This window comes from Mesoplodon bidens, assembly GCF_964165515.1.
Source record: "Mesoplodon bidens genome assembly, chromosome: 2".
Lineage (NCBI taxonomy): Eukaryota > Metazoa > Chordata > Mammalia > Artiodactyla > Ziphiidae > Mesoplodon > Mesoplodon bidens.
In genome coordinates this window covers 69,684,289-69,704,953 of record NC_138177.1, presented here as the reverse complement: position 1 = coordinate 69,704,953, position 20,665 = coordinate 69,684,289, and the positions used below count along the sequence as shown (strand labels likewise).

General features: G+C 53.2%; 1 protein-coding gene across 1 annotated transcript; it reads right to left on the bottom strand.

Annotated features, from left to right (window-relative positions):
- Window positions 1–4,443: 4,443 nt before the first annotated feature.
- On the bottom strand, window positions 4,444–11,901 carry VSIG8 (V-set and immunoglobulin domain containing 8; the record flags this gene model as incomplete). Its single annotated transcript, XM_081257955.1, has 7 exons — window positions 4,444–4,726; window positions 5,664–5,841; window positions 6,177–6,302; window positions 7,049–7,267; window positions 7,391–7,592; window positions 8,149–8,324; window positions 11,853–11,901. The coding sequence occupies 7 exons, from the start codon at window positions 11,899–11,901 to the stop codon at window positions 4,444–4,446; spliced, it is 1,233 nt and encodes a 410-aa protein (XP_081114081.1).
- Window positions 11,902–20,665: the final 8,764 nt, after the last annotated feature.

Here is a 20,665-nt window from a genome sequence, read left to right as displayed (position 1 = left end):
GACTTTTCCTTTGCATATGTGGGCATGCCTAAATCACAAATATTTAGTGCAAGTTTTCTTCCTCCCTCTCTTCCTTCTTTTATCCCCAAGACACCCAGCATGGGCCCACCATCACCTCAAACTCAGCCACTATAAAAATGAGCTCGAAAGCTTCACCCTATCCTCCTCTGCTCAATGTGCTACCTTTGTCAAGGGCTTCAGTCTCCTCCTTAACAGTGTCCCATCCTGCTGTCCTTCTAAAATATAACTGGAAAAAATAAATTAATAAAAATTTAAATTAAAAAAAATAAATAAAATAAAATACACCTGGGAAGGCTGCTGAGGGCAATGGCCACAGAAGGGTAGTAGAAGACTATCTTGTCCTCTCCTCACTTGCAGGCACAAAGACCATGCCCATGCTTTTCCAGATTCTCCAAAGCAGCCTCCATCTCCCTGCCTGTACAGTTCCACATCTCTCAACATTCTTTCCCTTTGCCATGTTTTTCCTAATCTAACTGCAAGGAACTGAATGCAAACAATTTTGTTTCCATACACCAGAAATAAATGAAATGATTCCTCCATGTGGGCTGGATGGACAAAGAGCGTAAACTCCAGAGACTCACCTGAGGCTCCCTTGGAGCAGAGGCTACAGGGCTAAACCTCCAGACAGGTTGCTGCCTAAGTTGTGACTGGGTAATGAATTCTCAAAACTCCTTTGTTTCCAGCGAAGCATGGAAAAAAAAGAAAAAATTAATCCCTCCCCAGAGTCACACAATGTGACTGGGCCTAGAGTAACTGAAATGTAACAGGGCAGCAAGGATAGTTATTCTACTAGGAGCACAGAAGAAAAATCACTGGGATTCCATACAGTCATGCTCTTGAGAATTTCGGGTTTAAGAGAAGATGACTACAGAATTACTTCCTAAAACCTAAGCAAGAGGATTAGAGAAGGAACTGAGTCAGGAAGGACTCAGAATGTCCCTTGAGTAGATTTTCCAGGGTTGGATGCCCTGGGAGACCCATTCACGGAAATTCTATGGATGCCAAGTTAGGTTTCTGATGGTTACCAAGGACATATAAATCATCTGAATAAGTTTTCATCCACCAGAGGAACTAGAATTCAGTTTCCGCAAGGCTGGGACACAAAAAGGCAGAACTAGGAAGTGGGATGAAGACAACTGACTTGGTGCTGTCTGTGTCTCTCCGGAAAAATGAGAAAAATCAAAACTGAACTTAAGATTCCCTCTCTATTTATTTATTTACTTTTGGCTGTGTTGGGTCTTCGCTGCTGCACGCAGGCTTTCTCTAGTTGCAGCGAGCGGGGGCTACTCTTCGTTGCAGTGTGCAGGCTTCTCATTGCAGTGCCTTCTCGCGTTGCAGAGTACGGGCTCTAGGCATGCGGGCTTCAGTAGTTGTAGCATGTGGGCTCAGTAGTTGTGGCTCGTGGGCTGTAGAACGCAGGCTCAGTAATTGTGGTGCACGGACTTAGTTGCTCCGCGGCACGTGGGATCTTCCCTGACCAGGGCTCGAACCCACGTCCCCTGCATTGGTAGGTGGATTCTTAACCACCGCGCCACTAGGGAAGCCCCAAGAAGCAACATTTGTGCACACAGCCTTCTGCCTGCCTGGGGACGTGGTCTGCCTAAGTTTTGCAAGCCAATCATTTAATGCAGCCATTATTAAAATTTAAACTATATCAATTTACAATTAAGTGAATTCTACTGAGACACAGGAGATAAGTACTCAAAATTCATCCCTTCCTAATTAGTTTCTATAGTTCATGATTGTCTCAGTTCTTGAGGTTATTTACTTCAGCAGGGATGCTGTGATACTGCACATTTCTCACAACTCCACGCCAGGACATCACGCTGGTAGCCTGAAAGCAGCCATGATAGGAGAATTTTCTTCAGGGAAATAGCACATGATACACATCAGGGCTTCCCAGCCCCCTATACCCTCAAGCGCGCTCCCAAAGCCACTGGTAAACATTTACCACCAGAAATGTTCTCCTCTAACACTGACAAGGTTTCACGCAGGAGAAATGAAAAAAGGTCAAGGTGTCCCTGAAGCAAAACCTTAGAAGCAGAAACTTCCCTCCCTCCTCACCCAGAGGTGATGAGTGCAGTGATAATTTATTTAGGGATTTGGGAACTCCCCTGGCTTCCCTGTTGAGTCACCCTGCCAAAAGTTGTTTGCAGAGTCTCTCTAAAATCTCTTACTGCTCTTTAATGAGCTTTTCTTGCCAGAGCCTCGCTGTTCTCACCTTTCAAAGGAAGGCTAAGTCTGAGCCCAGATCCCTGGTTGCTAGAATGGGGAAGATGATGTAATTCAACACAACCTGTACAGCTGACTGACTCTGTCCCTCACCTCCTTGCAGGAAGCTGAGCTGGAGGCTCCTCAGACTGAGAGAGCCCTCCCCAAGTCACCCTATTCAATCCCCTGCCTTAGGGCAAAAGTGTGCCAGGCCCAGCACCCTGCTTGAAGCTCTAACTATTTATGAACAAATCATCCTATAGGTGCTCATAAATGTTTCCAAATAAATGAGGGGATGGATAGTTCCTGCAGTTCTGTTCCCCTCACTGCTTAATCCCCTTACCTGCTGTATCCCCATCCATCCTCAATAATCCCCACCTCCCCACCCTCACTCCAAGACATTTGTTCCTGGCTCCCTCTGTCCCACCATCATCTCTACTTTCTCTTCCCAAGCTCTATCAAGGCAGACCCAGAGATGCCATCACCCTTTTGCAAATACCCAAACCAACCAGAAGGGCTTCCTAGTTATGTACAACCAAGCAGGGTTTCGGGGCTCCCTCTGTCAACAAACTCTGAGGTCCATCCATACCCCACGCTTCACATGGCCACTGGGTAGAAGCAGAAAGAATTAGGAAGCCCAGCTTCTCCTCAAGAGAAGAAGAGGCAAAAAGAAAAGGAAGTGCCTGGGCTCTCAACAGGCAGGTGGCTGGGCAGAGGCAGGTAGAACAGAGTGACCTTCAAGTACTATGCTCTTCAGAAGACCCTCAACCCCTAGACTAGGCATCGGTCCATTTGTGTGCCTGTTGCAGTCATATTGTATGGAGTACAGCCACTTGGTCCACTAGAGGCAGCTGAATTGGAAATGTGATGCTTAGGACTCCGTAAGAGTAGAACTTGGACCAAGGGATAAAAACTATGTGGGGTCCAAAACTGGGTTGAATAGGAGAAATATGGATATATCTCTGACCGTCAGAGGCCAAATGGACTGCTTTGGGAGGTAGTGAGATGACACTGCAGGTATTCAAGAAGAGGTCTTTTGTCAAGAAAATATCTTTTGTCAGGAATGCAGTAGAAGGAATTCAAATGTCAAAGAAAGAGCCTGATGTCCCAGAGTCAAACATGCCTGGATCAAAACCTGTTATTACATTTGTGGCCTTGGTTAAGATAACTAGATCCTCTGAGCCTCAGTTTCTTCATCTATATAATGGATACTGCACCTCATAGGATTAAAGTAAGGATTAAATTAGACAAAATATGGGAAAGCACCTGGCATTCAGAGGGTGCCCAATAAATGTCAATCCCCCTTCCATTAAAAAGGGGACTAGCTTAGATGAATTTGGTCTTTCTACCCCCAGAGTATGACTCTGAAACCCTTCCTGGTTTTTGAGAAGGATGGCATACATCTGGGAGAGATAAGGAAGTCAAGATTTGGTAGGTAAGGGGAGAAGGAAGGAGGATGCTGAGAATGGTCAGGGAATATTCAGAGAGGTCCTCCCTGCCAGTACCTTGTTTCCTTTCTTTTGATTTCTGGAATAAAAGAGAAAAGTGGGATTCTGGATTTAAAATCAAGCCTGAGGAGTCTCAGTTTCCCCATCTGCATAGGGAAGGGATCGGATTAGACAGCCCCTTCCAGCTCTAACTGTTCCCGATCTAAGGAGGGGGAGGAGGGAAATGGTGCAGAAATGATGCGGCACGAGAGAGGGAGGAACGCCCCACCCCACCCCATCCCTGAGCAGGGCCCACCACCCTGACCTCATGCCCAACCCTCCGTGGAACCACAGTCACCTCAGTCTCGAGTCTTACATTTTCTTTATTGTGCTAACACTGCCGCCTCGGAGCTCAGACCTCACACGCACAATTCAGTCCAGACCCCCACCCACCCGGCCCCCGGGGCTCTCTGCCTTGGCTGGGGACACCTGGCCTCCGGCCTCCAGCGCTCTCGGACACTTCCTCCTCCCTCCCTCTGCCCGAGCCTCAGGGCCCCGGGGATGCGGAGAGGGCCGAGATGGCCTCTCTTCCCTTCCCCGCCCCCTCCCACTTTAGGGGAGGAGGCGCAGCCGCCCAACTCTGCTCCGGAGGGAAACTCTTCCAGGCCCCCTGCCGCCGGGCGGCCCGGGGCAGGCGAGGTCGGCGTCGGCCCGAGCGAGTCCCCAGTTGCCGGCAAGAGCCCGCACCCTCCTCCAGGCCGGGCAGGAGCCGGGCGCCGCGCGCTCACACCAGGAGGCCGTCCTTGCGGGGCAGCGGCCCCTCGGCGGCGCAGCCGGCTGGCTCTGCACTGTTGACCTTGACGTAGACCCGAGACTGGTCCGCTTTGCAGTCTAGAGCGGCGGCGGCGGCGCTGGAAGACATGGCCGAGTCCTCGGGGCCTTCGCAGTGAGGAGGCGCGTGCTTGAGGCTCAGGGAGCGCCTGATCTTCTGCATCGGGAACCCCAGGAAGTGGGTAACGCTGCTGCCGTGCCCTTTGGCCTTGCACCCGGGAGCCACGTCGTCCTCTCTGTGGAAAACAGCAGGCGCGCGGGTGAACGGGCTCCTCCGCCGCGCGGCGTGGGCACTGCCTGGGCAGATCCGGGGGCTCTTGGCAACCTCTCCTCTCCCGCGCCTCCCTCCCCCTCCCCTCGTCTCTCAACCTCAGCCTCGACCTACTCTTTTCTCTGCCTCTTCCTGGGCCAACGACCCCACAGCGCTCCCGGGGGCACCATCCCCACCCTCCAGACAGGGCTTGTCCACACGTGTCCGGACAGCCCACGGTAGGCAGGCAGCCCCATCTAGGCGCCCTCCGATCCCCTTCTGATCTTTTCGCAGGCCACCGGCTCGGATAGAGAGGGCACCTTGGAGATCCAGAAGGAGCTGCTTTCCCTGTCCTTTCCTTAACTAACCTTGACCTTGCCCTCTGTCTCTCTCTCTGTCTCTCTCTCTCTCTGTCTCTCTCTCTCTCTCTTCTCACCTGCCTCTTAATCTTCCCCCTCTTTTCCTCCATACCCAGGGCATTGCAATCATTAGCACTGCTAGTCTTGTTCTATTTTTATTTCTAGTTTGTTTCTAATATAAGTTATTAGCGCTATTATTTATATTAATTAACTCTTCTTAAGTAAGCATGTCCAAGAGTTCTCACCGGTGCAGTACAGGGGGAAAGTGAGAAAATAAATACAGGCCCTACCCTGCAGGAGCTTACAGTCTAGACAAGACAGACAGACAGGTGCAAAGACGGGAGGGAGATGGAGGGCAGGGAAGCAGAAGTGAAGACTGGACATGGGAAGGGGGAGAGAGAAAAGCCATACAACGAGTGGCCGGTCAACATGCTGAGGTCCCAGCACTCCATGGCGATGGCAGGCAGGGTTGGGGTGGGGGTCCCAGCCAGCCGGTGGCAGGCAGGGGTGAGAAGGGGCAGGGCGCCAGCCCCCGGCAGCACAGCAGCATGCATCAGATTTTACCTGATATCATTAGGCAAGTCGCAACAGGCCTCTCTGCGGGCCTTGCCACAGTGGCAGAAGGCACCGCGGGGCCCCCTGCAGCAGCAGCGGAGGAGCCACCAGATGCCCAATATCAGGCAGCCCAGCAAGAGTAAAGAGCCCAGCACTACGCCAATGATCATTCCTATGGTCCAGCCTCCTGGGGAGAGAAATAAAGATCAGTCAGGCTTTCTGCAGCCTGGCAGATGCCTGGCTAACCAGGAGTTGCAGGGCCAGGGTGTCTGTGGGAAAGAGGAGGGGGGACCCAGGGGATCTCAGGGCCCCTGGACACACAGGGAGGAATATATGGGGAGATGCAAGTTAACCCCTTATGTTTGCATGTTTCTCCCAGGGCTTCCCAGCTGCCCCTGGCAGAGCTATGCACTGATGGCAGTGGGAAGGCAGAGCCAGCTGAGGCTCCAGTATACAGCACAAGTTCCTCCAGTCCAACCCTCCCAGCCACGGGCCCTCCAGGGCCACTGCCCCTGTACCCACCTGAGACCTTCATCATCACCGTACATACGGTGTAGCCTACACGGTTGGCCACTGTGCACTGATACAGCCCATTATCCTTTGGGGAGATGTTCTTCAACACCAGCTCATGATTGTGCATGCCTGAAACTGAAAGAGCATCAGAGGGCTATGGTGAGGCCGAGGGGCCTGGTCTCTGAGAGCTTCACCCCAGCCTAGACCACTGCAGGGTGGGGCATGGAAGGAGGGAAGGGTGTATGCACACACACAGGTCCACCCCACTCTCCAGGTGAGTCACCTTCTCCCTGCTGAAACAGAGAGGCAAGGAAGGGGCCCTTTCCCAGCAACAGGAGAGAAACCATGAATTCACTCTGTGACCTTAGGGGAATATGTCCCCTCCCTGAGCCTTGGTCTCCTCATTTGTACAGCGAGGACAGGGTTACACCAGAGGAAGTCTAAGGTCTCTTCCAGCTCTGATAGTCTTTGACTGTGAGTACTAGGCAGCTTCTGCCTGTGCCAGAAGCTTTATACACCTCATCCATTTAATCCGTACACGCCCCTGGAAGATAGACATTATCATTCCCTTTTCATATACTGTAGAATGAAACTAAGGCACAGAGAGGTGAAGCCACTTGCCCGAATCTTGTAGCCAGTCATGGTCCAACCAGGATTCAAGCCCAGCTCTATCTCAGACCATGCTCTTTCCAAATTAACCATACTGCTTTCAACTGGCTCTCCCCTTTTGCCTCCTCTTCCCTCAATAGCAGCTTCTGGAACAGGCTCAGAGGAGGGGTCTCCCACAGGGGTTTTATGTTTGACTTGGTGCCACTGATGAACCAGGGAAGCCCCAGCGGGACCCAGCGTCCCAATCTTCCCCTCTCCCCGGGTCCCCTCACCTTCAGTTACGATGCTGTAGGACATGTTGGAGGTGACCATAGAGTTTACGCCGTTCTGGGACTGGTAGGAACCAGCACCGTAGACGTTGGTGAGCATGCTGATCTTGTCCCACTGGTAGATGAGAGGCAGGCTGCCCCCACCGACAAAGCACTTCAGCACCACATTTCTGCCACATACCATGTCGCCCTCAAACCAGCACGTGGGCACCAGAGGCCGTGCTGCAGAGAAGGGGGCAGTTGTGAGCCAGGGTCCAGCCAAGAGGCAGAGCCAGGCTCAGGGTGGCCAAGCTGCCCTTGGCTCTGAAGTCTGGGGAAGAGGAGCTCAGAGGAGTCTGGTCATACTTAGGACAGTGATGATGACCGTCCGGGTGGCAACGGTGGTCTTCTTCACCCGGCACTCATAGGTAGCTGTGTCGGATATCTGCAGGTTCGCGAGGTTGATGGAGGCATCGTACTGGCTGGGATCTGGGGCTGCAAAGTGGGCCCTCTTCTGCAGATCAGGGAGTTCGCCGTGGTTGACCCTCTTGTCCTGGTAACTAAGGAACTGTGAAGAGAAGAAAACAGAGATGGTGAGACAGGGAGAGCCAAGGAAGGCCTTGTGGTTTGGCTGTCTTGGGCAATGCACTGAACTTTTCTGAGACTCAGCTTTCTCAGCTGAAAAATGGGAACGATGATGCCTGATCCACTGACTTTTACCAGAATGTGTGAGATCAGATAAGATCAAGCACTATCTGCCTGACATCTACCTTCCAGGGGCATTTGAGGATTAAATGGGATGAGGTGTATAAAGCTGCTGGCACACAGAGCAGCTGGCTGGTACTCAAAATCAAAGACTATCATCAGATCTGGAAGTATATTGTCTGGGCCAGGACAGTGCCTCATCTTCCCTTTGGAGTGCGGTGGGAGGAAGCTGACTGACTGGCTGACTTGATTGGTGATTACAAAGCTCCTTCCTGTTCCCTCATTCTCTGAGAAGTCTTGGGGGAAGTTCAAGGCCTTGGTTTTCTTATCTGACCTGCTTTTCCCCTCATGGTGCTGGCTGCCCAACAGGTAGATACCATGAAGTGTAGAGTAAGGGGAATCCTGTGCCCAGTACCTACCACTTTCTTCTGACGTGAGGGATCTGGGTTGACCTGCTTCCACTCGATGCCCAGCGCATTAGGACCATTGTCCTCAGGGTCCAGGATGTAGGGGCAGCCCAGTCTTACGCTGTCACCTTCCGCCACTTGCAGGACTTCCTGTTCATCCCCACTGATCCGCACAGTGGGCACCAGTGCTAGGACACAGGCAGGGCAGATGGGGTAAGGGGAGCAGGACCAGGGCTTGGGTGGTCAGCTTCAGCCCCCCTCCCTCCACCATTCCTGCCAGTGGCAACCCAGGGCTCAGTGGGGGTTCCACAAGGAGGAGGGGCTGCTCTGAGCGTGTGCATAGGTGTGTGCGTGAATTGATAGACGCATGTCTATGCAGACTTGTGTAAGAATGTCTGTATTCTATGATTGTGTAGGGTTGCATCTATACAGTTTGTATATATATATAGCTGTTAAGAATGCTTGTATGTCAGACTTCGCTGGTGGTCCAGTGGTTAAGACTTCGCCTTTCAATGCATTGGGTTCGGGTTTGATCCCTGGTCGGGGAGCTGAGATCCCACATGCCTCGTGGCCAAGGAACCAAAACATAAAACAGAGTGATATTGTAACAAATTCAATAAAGACTTTAAAAACTGTCCACATCAAAAAAATCTTAAAAAAAAAAAAGTATGCTTGTATGTTTGCATGATTGTGTATCCATGTATGGGTGTATACACATATGTCCATTGTATGTTTATGAGTGTTTGTGGCTGCTTATGTGTACTGTAGGGAGAGTCATGCACATGACCAGGTAGAGTGTCTGCTTATATATTTACATGACAGCACGTGTGTGTGTGTGTGTGTGTGTGTGTGTGTGTGTGTACAGGCACATGGCGCACATAGAGTTGTTAAATGCTCTGATGGAAGAGGCTCGTTGGTTAAAAGCCACCTCTGTCTGGGCCAAGTGAGGTGGTCGTGTCTAGAGGGAGGAGGATGGACACCGTGGCCCCTGGAGCACCTTTCCAGCCCAAGGAGCAGAAGAATGCGTATGCCTCCGTATGTCTGTGTATGACAGCGTATGTCTGTGGCTGTATGCCCGTGTGACAGTGAGTGCCTGGCTGTGTACGTGCTCTGAGTGATAGTGCGTGCCTCTGCGTGACTGTGACCGGGAGCCTAGCTGGGTCTGTGTGTGATAGTGAACGATGGTGCTGGGACCATGGCCACATGCATCTGTAGGACTGGTGAGCCTCACGTGGAGGCGTGTGGCATTGTGCGCTTTGCGTCCTTCCCCTTGCGTGATCGTGTGGCCACCCCCACGTGCTCGCTCCAGTTGGGGCCCCTCCCGCTACTGCCAGACTCAGCCGCACTGAGTCAGCCTGGGATGAAGAGCCAGGATCTGGAAGCTCGGGACTGATCTCTCCCTCCCTAACCTGAATCCCCAGGCAAGTGCTAGCCCCAACCGGTTGGACCTAGAGAGGAATATGAAGGTGGAAGTGTGCCCAGGGCCCCAACCCTGGCTGGGCTGGCAGCATGCCACCTCCCAGCCTCCTGCAATCCTCCCTCTGCCGACCCCTCACCCAGCCTGGCTCACTCTCCTCCTGTGAGAGTCAGCAAGTCCTTTGGAGCCGCAGCCCTTGGTCTCAGCAACTCATCCTGCTCTGCCCTTCTCTGGCTCTCTCCTGGGACCGCCTTCACGCTTAGAGAGCATCTCACACACCCAGCTGGACACCGTCACATCCAAAGGGATCAACACATAGACACACTCTCATAAGCCTTCAAAATGCAGATACCTACCTATGCAGTCCCACCTGCTCACACACACACACACACTGTCGGATCCATACAGACACACATCTACACACAAACACAAGTGCGTATAAATCCAGAAGACACAGCCGCTGTGCACACTTAGAGCCCCACATGTGTATTCATGCAAGACCAAACACACCTGCAGAAGCTTAGTCCGGTTCTAGAGAGCCAGCAGGCACACTTTCAACACCCCTAACAACTCGGGCATCACTGAACCTGCCCCTCGGAATCCTGGCTGGGCTGTCAGCCATGTCCTCACCCCCCTAGGCTCCAGGGTAACCCATAGCAGGCAGGCTAGCTGCTGGGGCTCTAACGGGACCTGGTGATGCCTCCTCCAGCGCCAGGCCAAGCTAACACCAGCCCACTCCTGAGATAAGGATCCTGATGCCATCTGCCAGGTCCTGGGCTGTCACAAGGCAAACCAGGAATGAGCCAGAACTCAGCAGAGAGCAGAGGCCCCACCCTGGGGAAGGACTGTGGAAAGCAACCCACAACAAGAGAATGATCTCCATGCCCTGGGAGCCAGCCGGACAGGAAGGTAAGTATTCCGGGAAGGGGGCTTGAGAAGGAAGGACAGGCTGGAAGAGAGTGCCTCCACCCTGCACTAGGCCAGGGAGCCTCACCCTAGCCTTTCCATCTCCCTAAAAGCTTTCTCAACCTCCTGCCAAGGGTTCCAGCCTTTCTGCACCCCTCGCTCTCCTGGGGAAGTCGTCCCTGGTGTCTCACCTTCATTCCTCTTGCTGTGGCACTGAGGAAGTACCTCCAGGGAATGTGAGAGAAGAGAGAGGCTGGAGGGAGGGAAGAAGACCAGAGTGAGAGAGAGAGATGGGCGCAGAGACTTGGAGGGAAGGAAATCACAACAGGCTCGCCAGGGAAGAGGGCAGACACCTCAATAGTCATGTCTACTATAAGCTTGTAAGTCCTTTGTGAATTTTTCATCTTCCTCCAGAGCTCCTAACCCTCCCTCTGCAGATGAGGGAGGGGAAGAAAAGGGAGGAGAGAAAAGGTGGCTCCCACAGAGGGTATTGGTGCATTATGACATTAAGACACACTATACACAGAGATGTCCCAGGTCCCCACAGCACAGTTCCTGAGTGAGCTCTGCCCGGCCAGCTCTTGCCAGACAGAGAGGGTGTTGCAGGCATCCTGCTAGAAATGCAGTCATTCACACATACTCACACTCTCTCCTTTAGCCTGAACCCAGACCCCCAGGAGGGTCTCAGAGCCATTTCCAACAATGCCCACACAGATGGGCCCTTGCTGGCACTTGCCCCATCCGAGGCAGGCAGCCATGATGTCCAATCCTGAGCCCTGCCCTCCAGACGTGCCCCAGGGAGGGGGCTCTGGGAGCTACCCTCCCCACCCTCCCAGGCTTATCGTAGAGGGGGTGGGTGCTACCCTGGAACTCTCACAGCACAGGGGCCCTGAGCAAAAGTCTCAGGCCCCGGCTCTCCCTGGCCCACTCACACTCCACCAGCCTGAGGCTCTGCCCTCTCAAGGCAAGTAGAGTTGGGGGAGAGGCCCTCCTGCTGGAAGCACAGAGACCAATGGAAAGGGAATCTTTCCCAGGCTCTTCCTCAGCCCCCAACCAGCTTTGCTGCTCACCTGCCCTTCCTACCCCACCCCCAGATCCCCCAGTAACTCAGGGCGAGCCCTATGCTCCCACTCACAACATGTGCATACATGTATGAACCCCACACGTTCACAGACACAATGAAGAAAGATCCAAGAACACATGCCCCAAACCTTCAGGTGCAGGGCTTTCCTGGGGAGAGGCCCCCTTGGCAACATCCAAACCCCGGTAGCAGCAGGGCGAAGGTGAGAAGGCATCTCAGTCCACCTTCCAGGTTCCTCTGTGAGCCCTTCACTGCCCTTTTCCTGCCCATCCAGCGTCATGCAGGCCCCCCTGCCCCTCCCCAGCCCCATACCTGGGCTCAGGCACACAAGCAGAAGGTGGAATGCTCCGCGGACTCTCATGTCTCTAGGTTCAGCGTTTCCTCCGCCTGGGCTGGGATCCCTGGGGCCGGTGACTATGGGGCCGGTGGTGTCGTAGGGACCAGTAGACGGCGGGGTAACTGAGGGCCCAAATGCTGCCTGGAGTGGCAGGAAGGTGCAGTGAGGGCCCGGCTGGGGGGCAGCCAGTGTTATTACTATGAGAGGGAGGGGCCTGGTCCCCGCCTTGGGGAGGAGTCCCAGGAGCCCTAATTAGCAGGGTGACAGAGTGGTTCACCCAGGAATGACCCAGCCCTTCCCCAAGCTCTTCCCTATGCTGACAGTGGTGCAAGATGGCCAACGGGACATGTAATTAGGCACCTGTTAAACTTCCACTTCCTCCTGGCCCCAGCCTCGGGGTGACGACAGTTGCCCAATTTTACAGTGTCCACGGAGCTCCCCTCACCACACATTTACTGCCTCCTTCCCCAGGGGAAATGGAGAAGAGGAAGGAGAAGCCAGGCTGGGGATGGAAGGGTGGTCAGGCCTTGAAGGGCTCACACTGACCCCAGGACACTGGTGTCTGACACGCCCGCCCAGCACAGGCTCCAGCATTCCAAACTGCGGTCCCCTCCTCCTATCCCAGACCCTCCAGACCCCCTCCCACCCAGGTCAAAGTCTGTGGGAAAGGGCACCAGGGAAGGGGTCACTGGGGCTGGAGGGGAGGTCCCCGCAGATGAAAGGGCCCCAAGACTTCAAAGGGAGTCAGGCCTCCTGAGCTGAAAGAAGGAGGGAAGGGGTGTGTAAGGGAACAGGGTCTTCCCCTGGCTTCCCCCTCTGGAGCTGTACCTGATGTGAGGTCACCCCCAGGTTCAGGGGATCCCTGGGAGCTGTGGGTGTTACAGGGGATCCAGACCCCCATCTCCCACACAGATCTAAAACCAGTTCAGTGAGGCCTGAGAGGAGACGGACCAGGGTGTGTGGAGTGAGTGAGGTGAGTGGACAGGTGGGTGAGGGGCTGCTAGGGAGAATAGTGCCAGGAGGGCCAGGAAAGGGGTGTGCCTGAGTGCCTGTATACCCCCTCACCAGGATGTGTCCTTGCATCTTTGTTGAGGAGCTCCAAGCCCCTCTACGTGCCCCTCTTTTAGGGATCGCTTGGTGCCCTGGCTTCTATGCACAGGAAGGGAAATCAAGGACCTCATAACCTGGACTGGCATCAGGTAACTAAGCATCACAGTTCTGGGCAGGTTGGAGCTGGGGTGGGGAGGTCTTGCTGGGTAGAGGGAGAAGATGGAGGGCTAGCCCTTGCTCATTGGTCCAGGGGGTCCCAGAACAGGCCTTGGACCTCCCCTTGATTCCAGGACTGCCCCATAAACAGTGGTAGGGGTCTGGTCATGAGTTGCCTTGTTCAACAGCTCAGCCCTCTCAAAGGAATCAAGGGCCTGCCCCAGTCGCTGACAGATGCACAAGAAGAGTGGGGGGAAAGAGTTTTGGAGAGAGTTATGGGGCTCAGGATGCTGCCAGGGCCCACCACCTGGGAAAAAATAAGACAGAACAATAAAGAGGCACAAGGACTCCATGCATCTCTGCATTCCAGCCCCCCAGCTGCACTCCCAACAATAACAGGGTGCTCTGGGACCCACAAAATGTACACAGTGAATATCCTTATTTCCTTACTTATTTTGAGGATTATGGGGTTGTCCTGTGCACTCTGGAGAGAAGGGATCATTATCCCCACTTCACAGATAGGGAAACAGAAGCCTGGAGGTACACGAGGATTCAGCACAGGTGATGCTGCTGGGACTAAGTGGGGGGTATGAAGGCGTCCTGACTCTCAATCCAGAGTGGACCAAGAAAAGGGCATGGTGACCCTATGTGTTACCAGACCCACCCATGGGGAAAGTCAGTGATGGATGGAGGGGTGAACACGTGGGACCAGGAAGAGGGAGTCTGAAAAGAGAGCAGTAAGTTCATGGTTCCATTAGTCTGAAGTATAAGGCTGGAGTTTAACTGGGTTCTGGATTTTAGCTGATGTTAGAGTTGGAGTGAAGGCTGGAGCTGGGATTAAGGTTGGGGTTAGTTAGGTGGAATGATGAATGAGGTTGAGGTCAGATTTGAGTTTGGGATGAGAGTTAACACTGAGATTAAACCTAGAACAACAGCTATAACTGAGGCTAGGGTTTATGGCTGGGATTCATGTTACGATAAGGAACAAGTGTTTTAGCTTCATTTAGAGCTTTTCCTGGGAATAGAGTTAGAGCTAAATTAAAGGCTAGGGAGATTGATTTAGGATTGGATTTATAACTGTGTTAGACTTTAGTTTGGGATTGAGTTAGAATAGGCTGTGGTTAGGGTTAGAACTTGGGTGAAAGTTATACGGACAGAGGATTCATGGGGATCAAAAATTAGGTTTTATTTATGATATAGAAAGACCTTAGCCTCCATTCACTAAATCTAAGTTTGGTTAGAATTTTCATCCCTTTGCTCTCAGAGAATACCAATGGCACATGTTGATCGGGGTCCCAAGATTTTGGCAAGAGTTCCAGATACACATAAGCCCATCTCAGGGGTATGAAGCAACTGAATCCCACAACAAATGTAACCTCTGAAATTCTGTTCCACGACCTAAGCTCACCACCCGGTCAAGTTCCCAGAAGGGCATTTGGGGAGGGGTTGCAGGAACGTACAGCAATGAGTGGGGCTCTGACACCAAATTGAACTGGAAAATGGGGTCCATCAGAGGCAGTTTTACTAGGGAGGAGGGGAGTCCTGGTTTGGGAGTCTAGGAGACGGGAGTTGGGGAAGACTGAGGGCCTAGATGCTCTCGGAAGAACAGCCACTTTTTTTTTTTTTTTTTTTTTTTTTTTTTTTTTTGCGGTACGCGGGCCTCTCACTGTTGTGGCCTCTCCCGTTGTGGAGCACAGGCTCCGGACGCGCAGGCTCAGCAGCCATGGCTCACGGGCCCAACCGCTCTGCGGCATGTGGGATCTTCCCGGACTGGGGCACGAACCCGTGTCACCTGCATCGGCAGGCGGACTCTCAACCACTGCGCCACCAGGGAAGCCCAGAACAGCCACTTTTGAGGGCTCCATACAGGGGCCCCTCAAAGCCTCAAAAGGCAGGGCACATTGTTGCTCTCCTTTGACCCACCTAGGTCTAATTGCCACCTCCTTGCAACCTGGGGCCCATTAAAGAAATTGTCAGCATTCCTGCCCTGTGCCCTGAGCCCTGCAAGGGTTTTGAGGGGGCAGTGTTGGAGTGAGGGCACTGGGGCATCAGCTCAGTTTTCATAGCACAAGTCCAGCCCACGGCCCCTCCCCTGGGACCAGCCCACAGCTCACATTACTCTGTGGGCTTCATCCTCAGAGGATGAAGAGGGCCCATTCCTGGGAGGCCACCGCCCCCAACTCCTCCCTCTCTTCTTCCCCACCAGTCTCAGCCCCAAACATCCCATTGTCCCATCCACTTCCTTTTCAGGTCCCGTAGAGGTCTGGACAGATCTCGGAGACTATTGGGATTCCCTCTGTGCCCCCAGGAAGAGATTGGGAGAGGCAGTGGTTAGAAAAGGAGCAGAGAAACACATGTGCCATCCAAATGGCCCAACCAGAGGCTGAGAGAGAGACAGGAGGCAGAGGGCCCAGGCTACAATCAGGGTCCCAGCACACCAATTTCCAAAAGGGCACCTTGCTTTTTCCTGAGTAATCCATAGCTCCCCAGGGGCAGAATGGCCCCTCTCTTCTGCATACCCCCCCAAGATTGGGCTGTATTAGCTTCTGTTCTAAGGCAGAAGCAGAAACACAAAGACAGAAGCTTGGAAAGGAGTGGGAAGAGGTGAGACAAGGACCCAGAGAAGCCCAGAGATTGCTTCTGAGAGGAGGTACAGCCCAACCCCAGAACATCGCAGAGAGGGACAGGCCAAGGATGTGGCCCATCTACTCTTCCTCCAAAGTGCCCTTCACAGCAACTCTGCACAACGCCTGTAGGCTCTCCCCTCACCTGCCTGGACCTACCCCCAACCCCTCTCCCCAGGCCTCCCAGGCTCAGGTTCAAGCTCCCCATTTCCCCTCCAGGGCCCCGGATCTGCAGCTTGACCCTTTCTAAGCCCTCACACACAGAGTCAGCAGGCTCCTGAGCCCCTCTCCCAAGTCCCCCTGTAGACCCAGGCTCACCCCTGCAACATCCATGGAGTGAGAAGCAGCCCTTGGAGTGGCCATGTAGAGAAAACCTCAGAGGAAATGGTCTGGGAGCAGGAAGGCCATGGGATAAAAAACGCCATGCTTAGAGAGGATGGACAAAGGCACAGGGCACACACAGTCACAGAGAAGTCAGGGAGCCCCAGCAGCTGCTGCCCTTCCACCAGCTCTCAGTGAAGTTTTGGGGTTGGAGGGCCCCCAGGTGAGGCCCTGGCTTGGACGACAAGAGTGGTGGAGCTTAGAGGTGGTACAGGTGGTGTGATGGGAGAAATTACGTTGAGACAACGAAGGGTTACAGTTAGTTTTAGAGAGAAAGATAAGATCCATGTGTGGGGTTCAGTTTCAGGAACGGGATTGGGGTTTAAGGACTGAGCTCCAGATCAAGGCTAGTGGACAAGAGCTTCTGACACGTGAGACCCAGAGATTCCCTGGGTCTTGGATCAGGCTTCCCAAGCCACAGTGATTCCTGCTGGTCCACTTCAGAAGAAGGAGGACCCTAGGAGGGAGCCTGGATATGCCCAGCTCTCTCCCAGCGGGTGATGATATCCTGGAGCTGACCCAGACTCATAGGATCAAACAGCCCTGAAATGGTCCCCATCCCTAAAAGGAGTGGCCTAACCTACTTTATCAGCAAAGCGTCTTAGCAAAGGGAGGCTGATTAAATGTCATAAACTGAACTGTTATCAAGGGAACAGTGGAAGAAAGAAGAATTTGCTTGTAAAGAGTATGTGAATTCCTGATGACAAACCTGAAGAAGAATTAAGATACCCTGAAGATAAAAGATATTGCACCTGGCTGAGATCAACCATATCCTTCATTCATTCAACAAACCAGCGGGGCCTTGTGCTAGGCCCTGGGGAAGCAGCGGTTAACAAAACTCTATCTTCTAGAGTGCCCAGTCTGGAGGGGGAGACAGACGAGGGAAGGGGCACCAACCCCTCGTCACAGGCTGCTGAGCTATGGTGATATTTGGCAAGACCCCCTGGCCTGGTGGAAATGACCTTTAAACGGCTATCTGAAGGATAACTAAGGATAACTAAGGACTGAGAGTGGAGAGAGGTGGCCCGAAGAGTATCTCAGTCCTTGAAAAATAAATCAGGGCCCTGCCAGACACGGCAGAGAAGAGAGTGAAGTCAGGATAGACAGCTGATGGGTATTTTTGGACTGAGGAGGGAAGATCCTTGAGAACTGAACCTCTGGGACCTCCTGAGTGCTCACTGGGGTCAGAGCCAGACCCTCAGGATAAACTAGGCAGCTAAGATTGATCATCCCGAACCGTGTCTGTTTGGATGTGGAGAGAAGGACCTTGTGATGGATTAATCCACGTGTCCAATGGGACTTTGACCTTTGAATTTATAGAAATAAAATTTGCCTTGGGGCTTCGCTGGTGGCGCAGTGGTTGAGAGTCCGCCTGCCGATGCAGGGGACACAGGTTCGTGCCCCGGTCCGGGAGGATCCCTCATGCCACGGAGCGGCTGGGCCCGTGAGCCATGGCCGCTGAGCCTGCATGTCCGGAGCCTGTGCTCCGCAACGGGAGAGGCCACAACAGTGAGAGGCCCGCATACCGCAAAAAAAAAAAAAAAAAAATTTGCCTTGCATTCTGCCATCTGGATCCCCCAACACATATCCACAGAAGGGAGCTGTGGTCCCCCTTGGCCCCTGGGGCAGCCCCAGGCCTGCCTGGCCTTCTTGGACGTTTCCAGGGAAGGTGTGTGGAGCTGGCAGGTAGCAGAGCAAAGCTGAGTGTGTGTCTGCTTCAACGCCTTCCCCACTAAGTCCTTCCAGCCAGGCCTCACTCTGCTCTTCCTGTTTGTTTCTTGTTTCCTGGACACTGGTCAGAGGGGAAGGTGGTACCAGAGGGGGTGGGGCTCAGAGGCAACACAGCTTAGCCAAGGCTGCCTGAGACAGTGGGAGTGTTGTGTCAGGAGAGCAACATGCCCAGCCCAGGGGACAAAGTGGAATGTTCCTCAATTTCCCCCACTTCCTCCCTCCAACTCACCCTTCTCTCCCCCCACCAAATGCTCAGAACAGCATCATGTTCCAGAACTTCGGACACTTCCCCACATGGGGTCGGGCCACACAGCAGCTTGGGTAGGAGATCCCTGAACAAGTGTCAGGAAGAAAAACTTATGTGATCCCAAAGAGCAGAACTAGGGCCCCACAAAGGATGCTCAGGAAGACACGTATTGACTCAACATTAAGAACTTTCTGAGCATCAGGGCTGATCTGAGACAATTTGCGTTTGGCCTTATGAGGTAATGAGCACCCCATCACTTAGGGTGTGCAAACTCAGACTGTCCAACCATTGGATTCGTTTACAAAGGAGATTCAAGGACCAGAGAGTCTTGGAGGTCCTTTCCAGCCTTGACATTCTAAAATTTGGTGCTCACCCCCACTAGCCTGGGGACAGTCTTTCCCCAGGAGCCATGCAAAAATGCACATGAGCTCTGGGCAGTTTCTCTGACTCTCCACTCCCACCCACTCCCTTGACTCCTCTTTCCAGGAGTCTCCTGAGAAAGTCACCCAAAATCTCAACCCTATTCCTGTCCCAGCCTCAAAGTCATCAAAGGGCAGGGAGGTGATGACTACCTCGCTCCCAAGAGGACATGGAAAATGCAGGAAGAACGCAGAGCTGGGAGGCTGGGAGCTTTGGGAGCTAAGGCAGAGGGAAAGTCTAAGCTATTTAAAGCCAGTCAAATCAAGAATAACTTAGCCCTTTCTGGGACTCTAGATTTCTGTGATGTTGGACATGAGCTTCTTCCAGGTAACCTTGGTGTGATTTGCCAGGATATCTCTCAGAGTGTGGGAGGGGGAGGGAAAGGGGGGCAGGTCACCTTGTCAGCAGCCTAGAATTGGAGAGAGACCTCTGGTCTGGAGTGACCCATCCCCTCCCCAGCAGTCCTCTCCGAGGCCCCAAGCTCCCCAGAAGCATCAGTGGGGTTGGATGAATGAGAAAACAGAGTGAGGCGCTCCATGGCCTCAACACCCAGACTTCTTGTCTGAGACTAAAGAGTCTCCCCTCCACTGTTACCTCAACAGCTGCCACTCTTCCTCACCCCAAAAGCCCTGATTGGCTTTGAAATCTCCTGAGCCCCTTTCATTCGAGCTTAATAAGAGTGATTTTACTGAAACCAGTTAATGCCCAGTGGGGGGCCAGAGTCATTGACAAGGGATGCTGAGGCTTTCAGGGGTATTGGAGGACATCCCAGGACCCCACTGAGTCAGGGACAGCCTGGCTGGGCCACCAGTGTGGGCTGCTGAGTCACGCCCAACTGGTGCTGCTTCTGCAACAGGTGCAAAGGTTCTGAGACCGCCTCCAAGCCCCAGTGCAGCGTGACAGGCAACAGGCACACATGGGCAGGGAGAGCATGAAGCCCAGCCAGGAGCTGGGGTATACGTTCCCAGGAGGCTGCTGCCTGCAGACCTGACTCAGTGCTCCAAGGTGGCACCCAGCCACTGGATAGTCCAGGCTGCACCAGCCCAGTTTGACACTGAAAGGACCAAAAGACCCAAGGAACTGGGAAGGGAGCTGGGAAGTCAATCAGGTACACATACGACAAAGTTAGTAGCTTGGGCACTTTTTATTTTTTTTATTTTTTGAAAGCTTCTAATATCCTTACATCAACAAAGACAATGTACCAAACAGCACTTCTTACTTATCTCCAGATTTCCCCAACACTGCTCTACAGCTTGGAATCTCGCAGCTTCCTAGATACCCCGAAGATGATTCAGCAGCTTGGAGGGGTGCACAGAGTTTATTTCTACCCTTGAGCCCTAAGAGGGAAAGTTGAATCCATCCCTAGGAGAAAACACTGCCCACCCAAAAGTCCAACCTCTAGCAACAAGTCTGAGGCTGGTTGTTCCTGAGCAGGGCAGGTGGGGGCAGCTGGGGGGAGGTCCACGTCTTGGCCTGTACTCCAAGGGAGCTTGTTCCTCTCAGCCCTGAGATGGATGACATCAGTAGGAAGCTGGGCAAACTCCAGGCACCTGAGGTCCTTTCTGGCTTTCCTGGGAAGAGGGTCCCCTGAAACAAGTAAAGTCTCACTCCTTGGTCCCTGCAGGTATTCTTAATCGTGCAATAGGAATGCTTAGAGAGAACCTAAGCAAGTATGCCAGCTGCCTCAGTGGCATTGCCATGTCTTCTCTCCCATCCCAGGCTGGGTACCACATCTTCCCAAGATCCCTAGGGAGGAAGGGATTAACTTCTTTAGGTACGAGGTATGCACTTAGGGAGCAGGGAAAGTGAGAAAGTCTCTTCCCCTAGCAGCTGGTGGGGCTGCCCACCTGGTTTGGGGGAAAAGGGGGCCACAGACTTCTGTGGTGGGGAAGGTGAGGAAGGTGCCTGGGGAAGCTGCAGATGTCTTGAGGCAGAGGAAGCACAGGAAGCAGCTTGCCCACTCTCCCTGGGCCCTGTGAAAAGAGGACTCTTGCCGGAGGTCCTTGTAACCTGGCATTGTAAACATTGGGGACGCGCCCAGCAGCTATCCTCTGCCTTCTCTTAGTGCAGAACCCACCGAAGGAGACAAGACTCGGCTCTGGATTTGAGAAATGAAACCGAGGGGGAAGGAGGCTGCCATAGTGACGGGAGCCGGATGGAGGTCCTTTCCCCTCAAAGG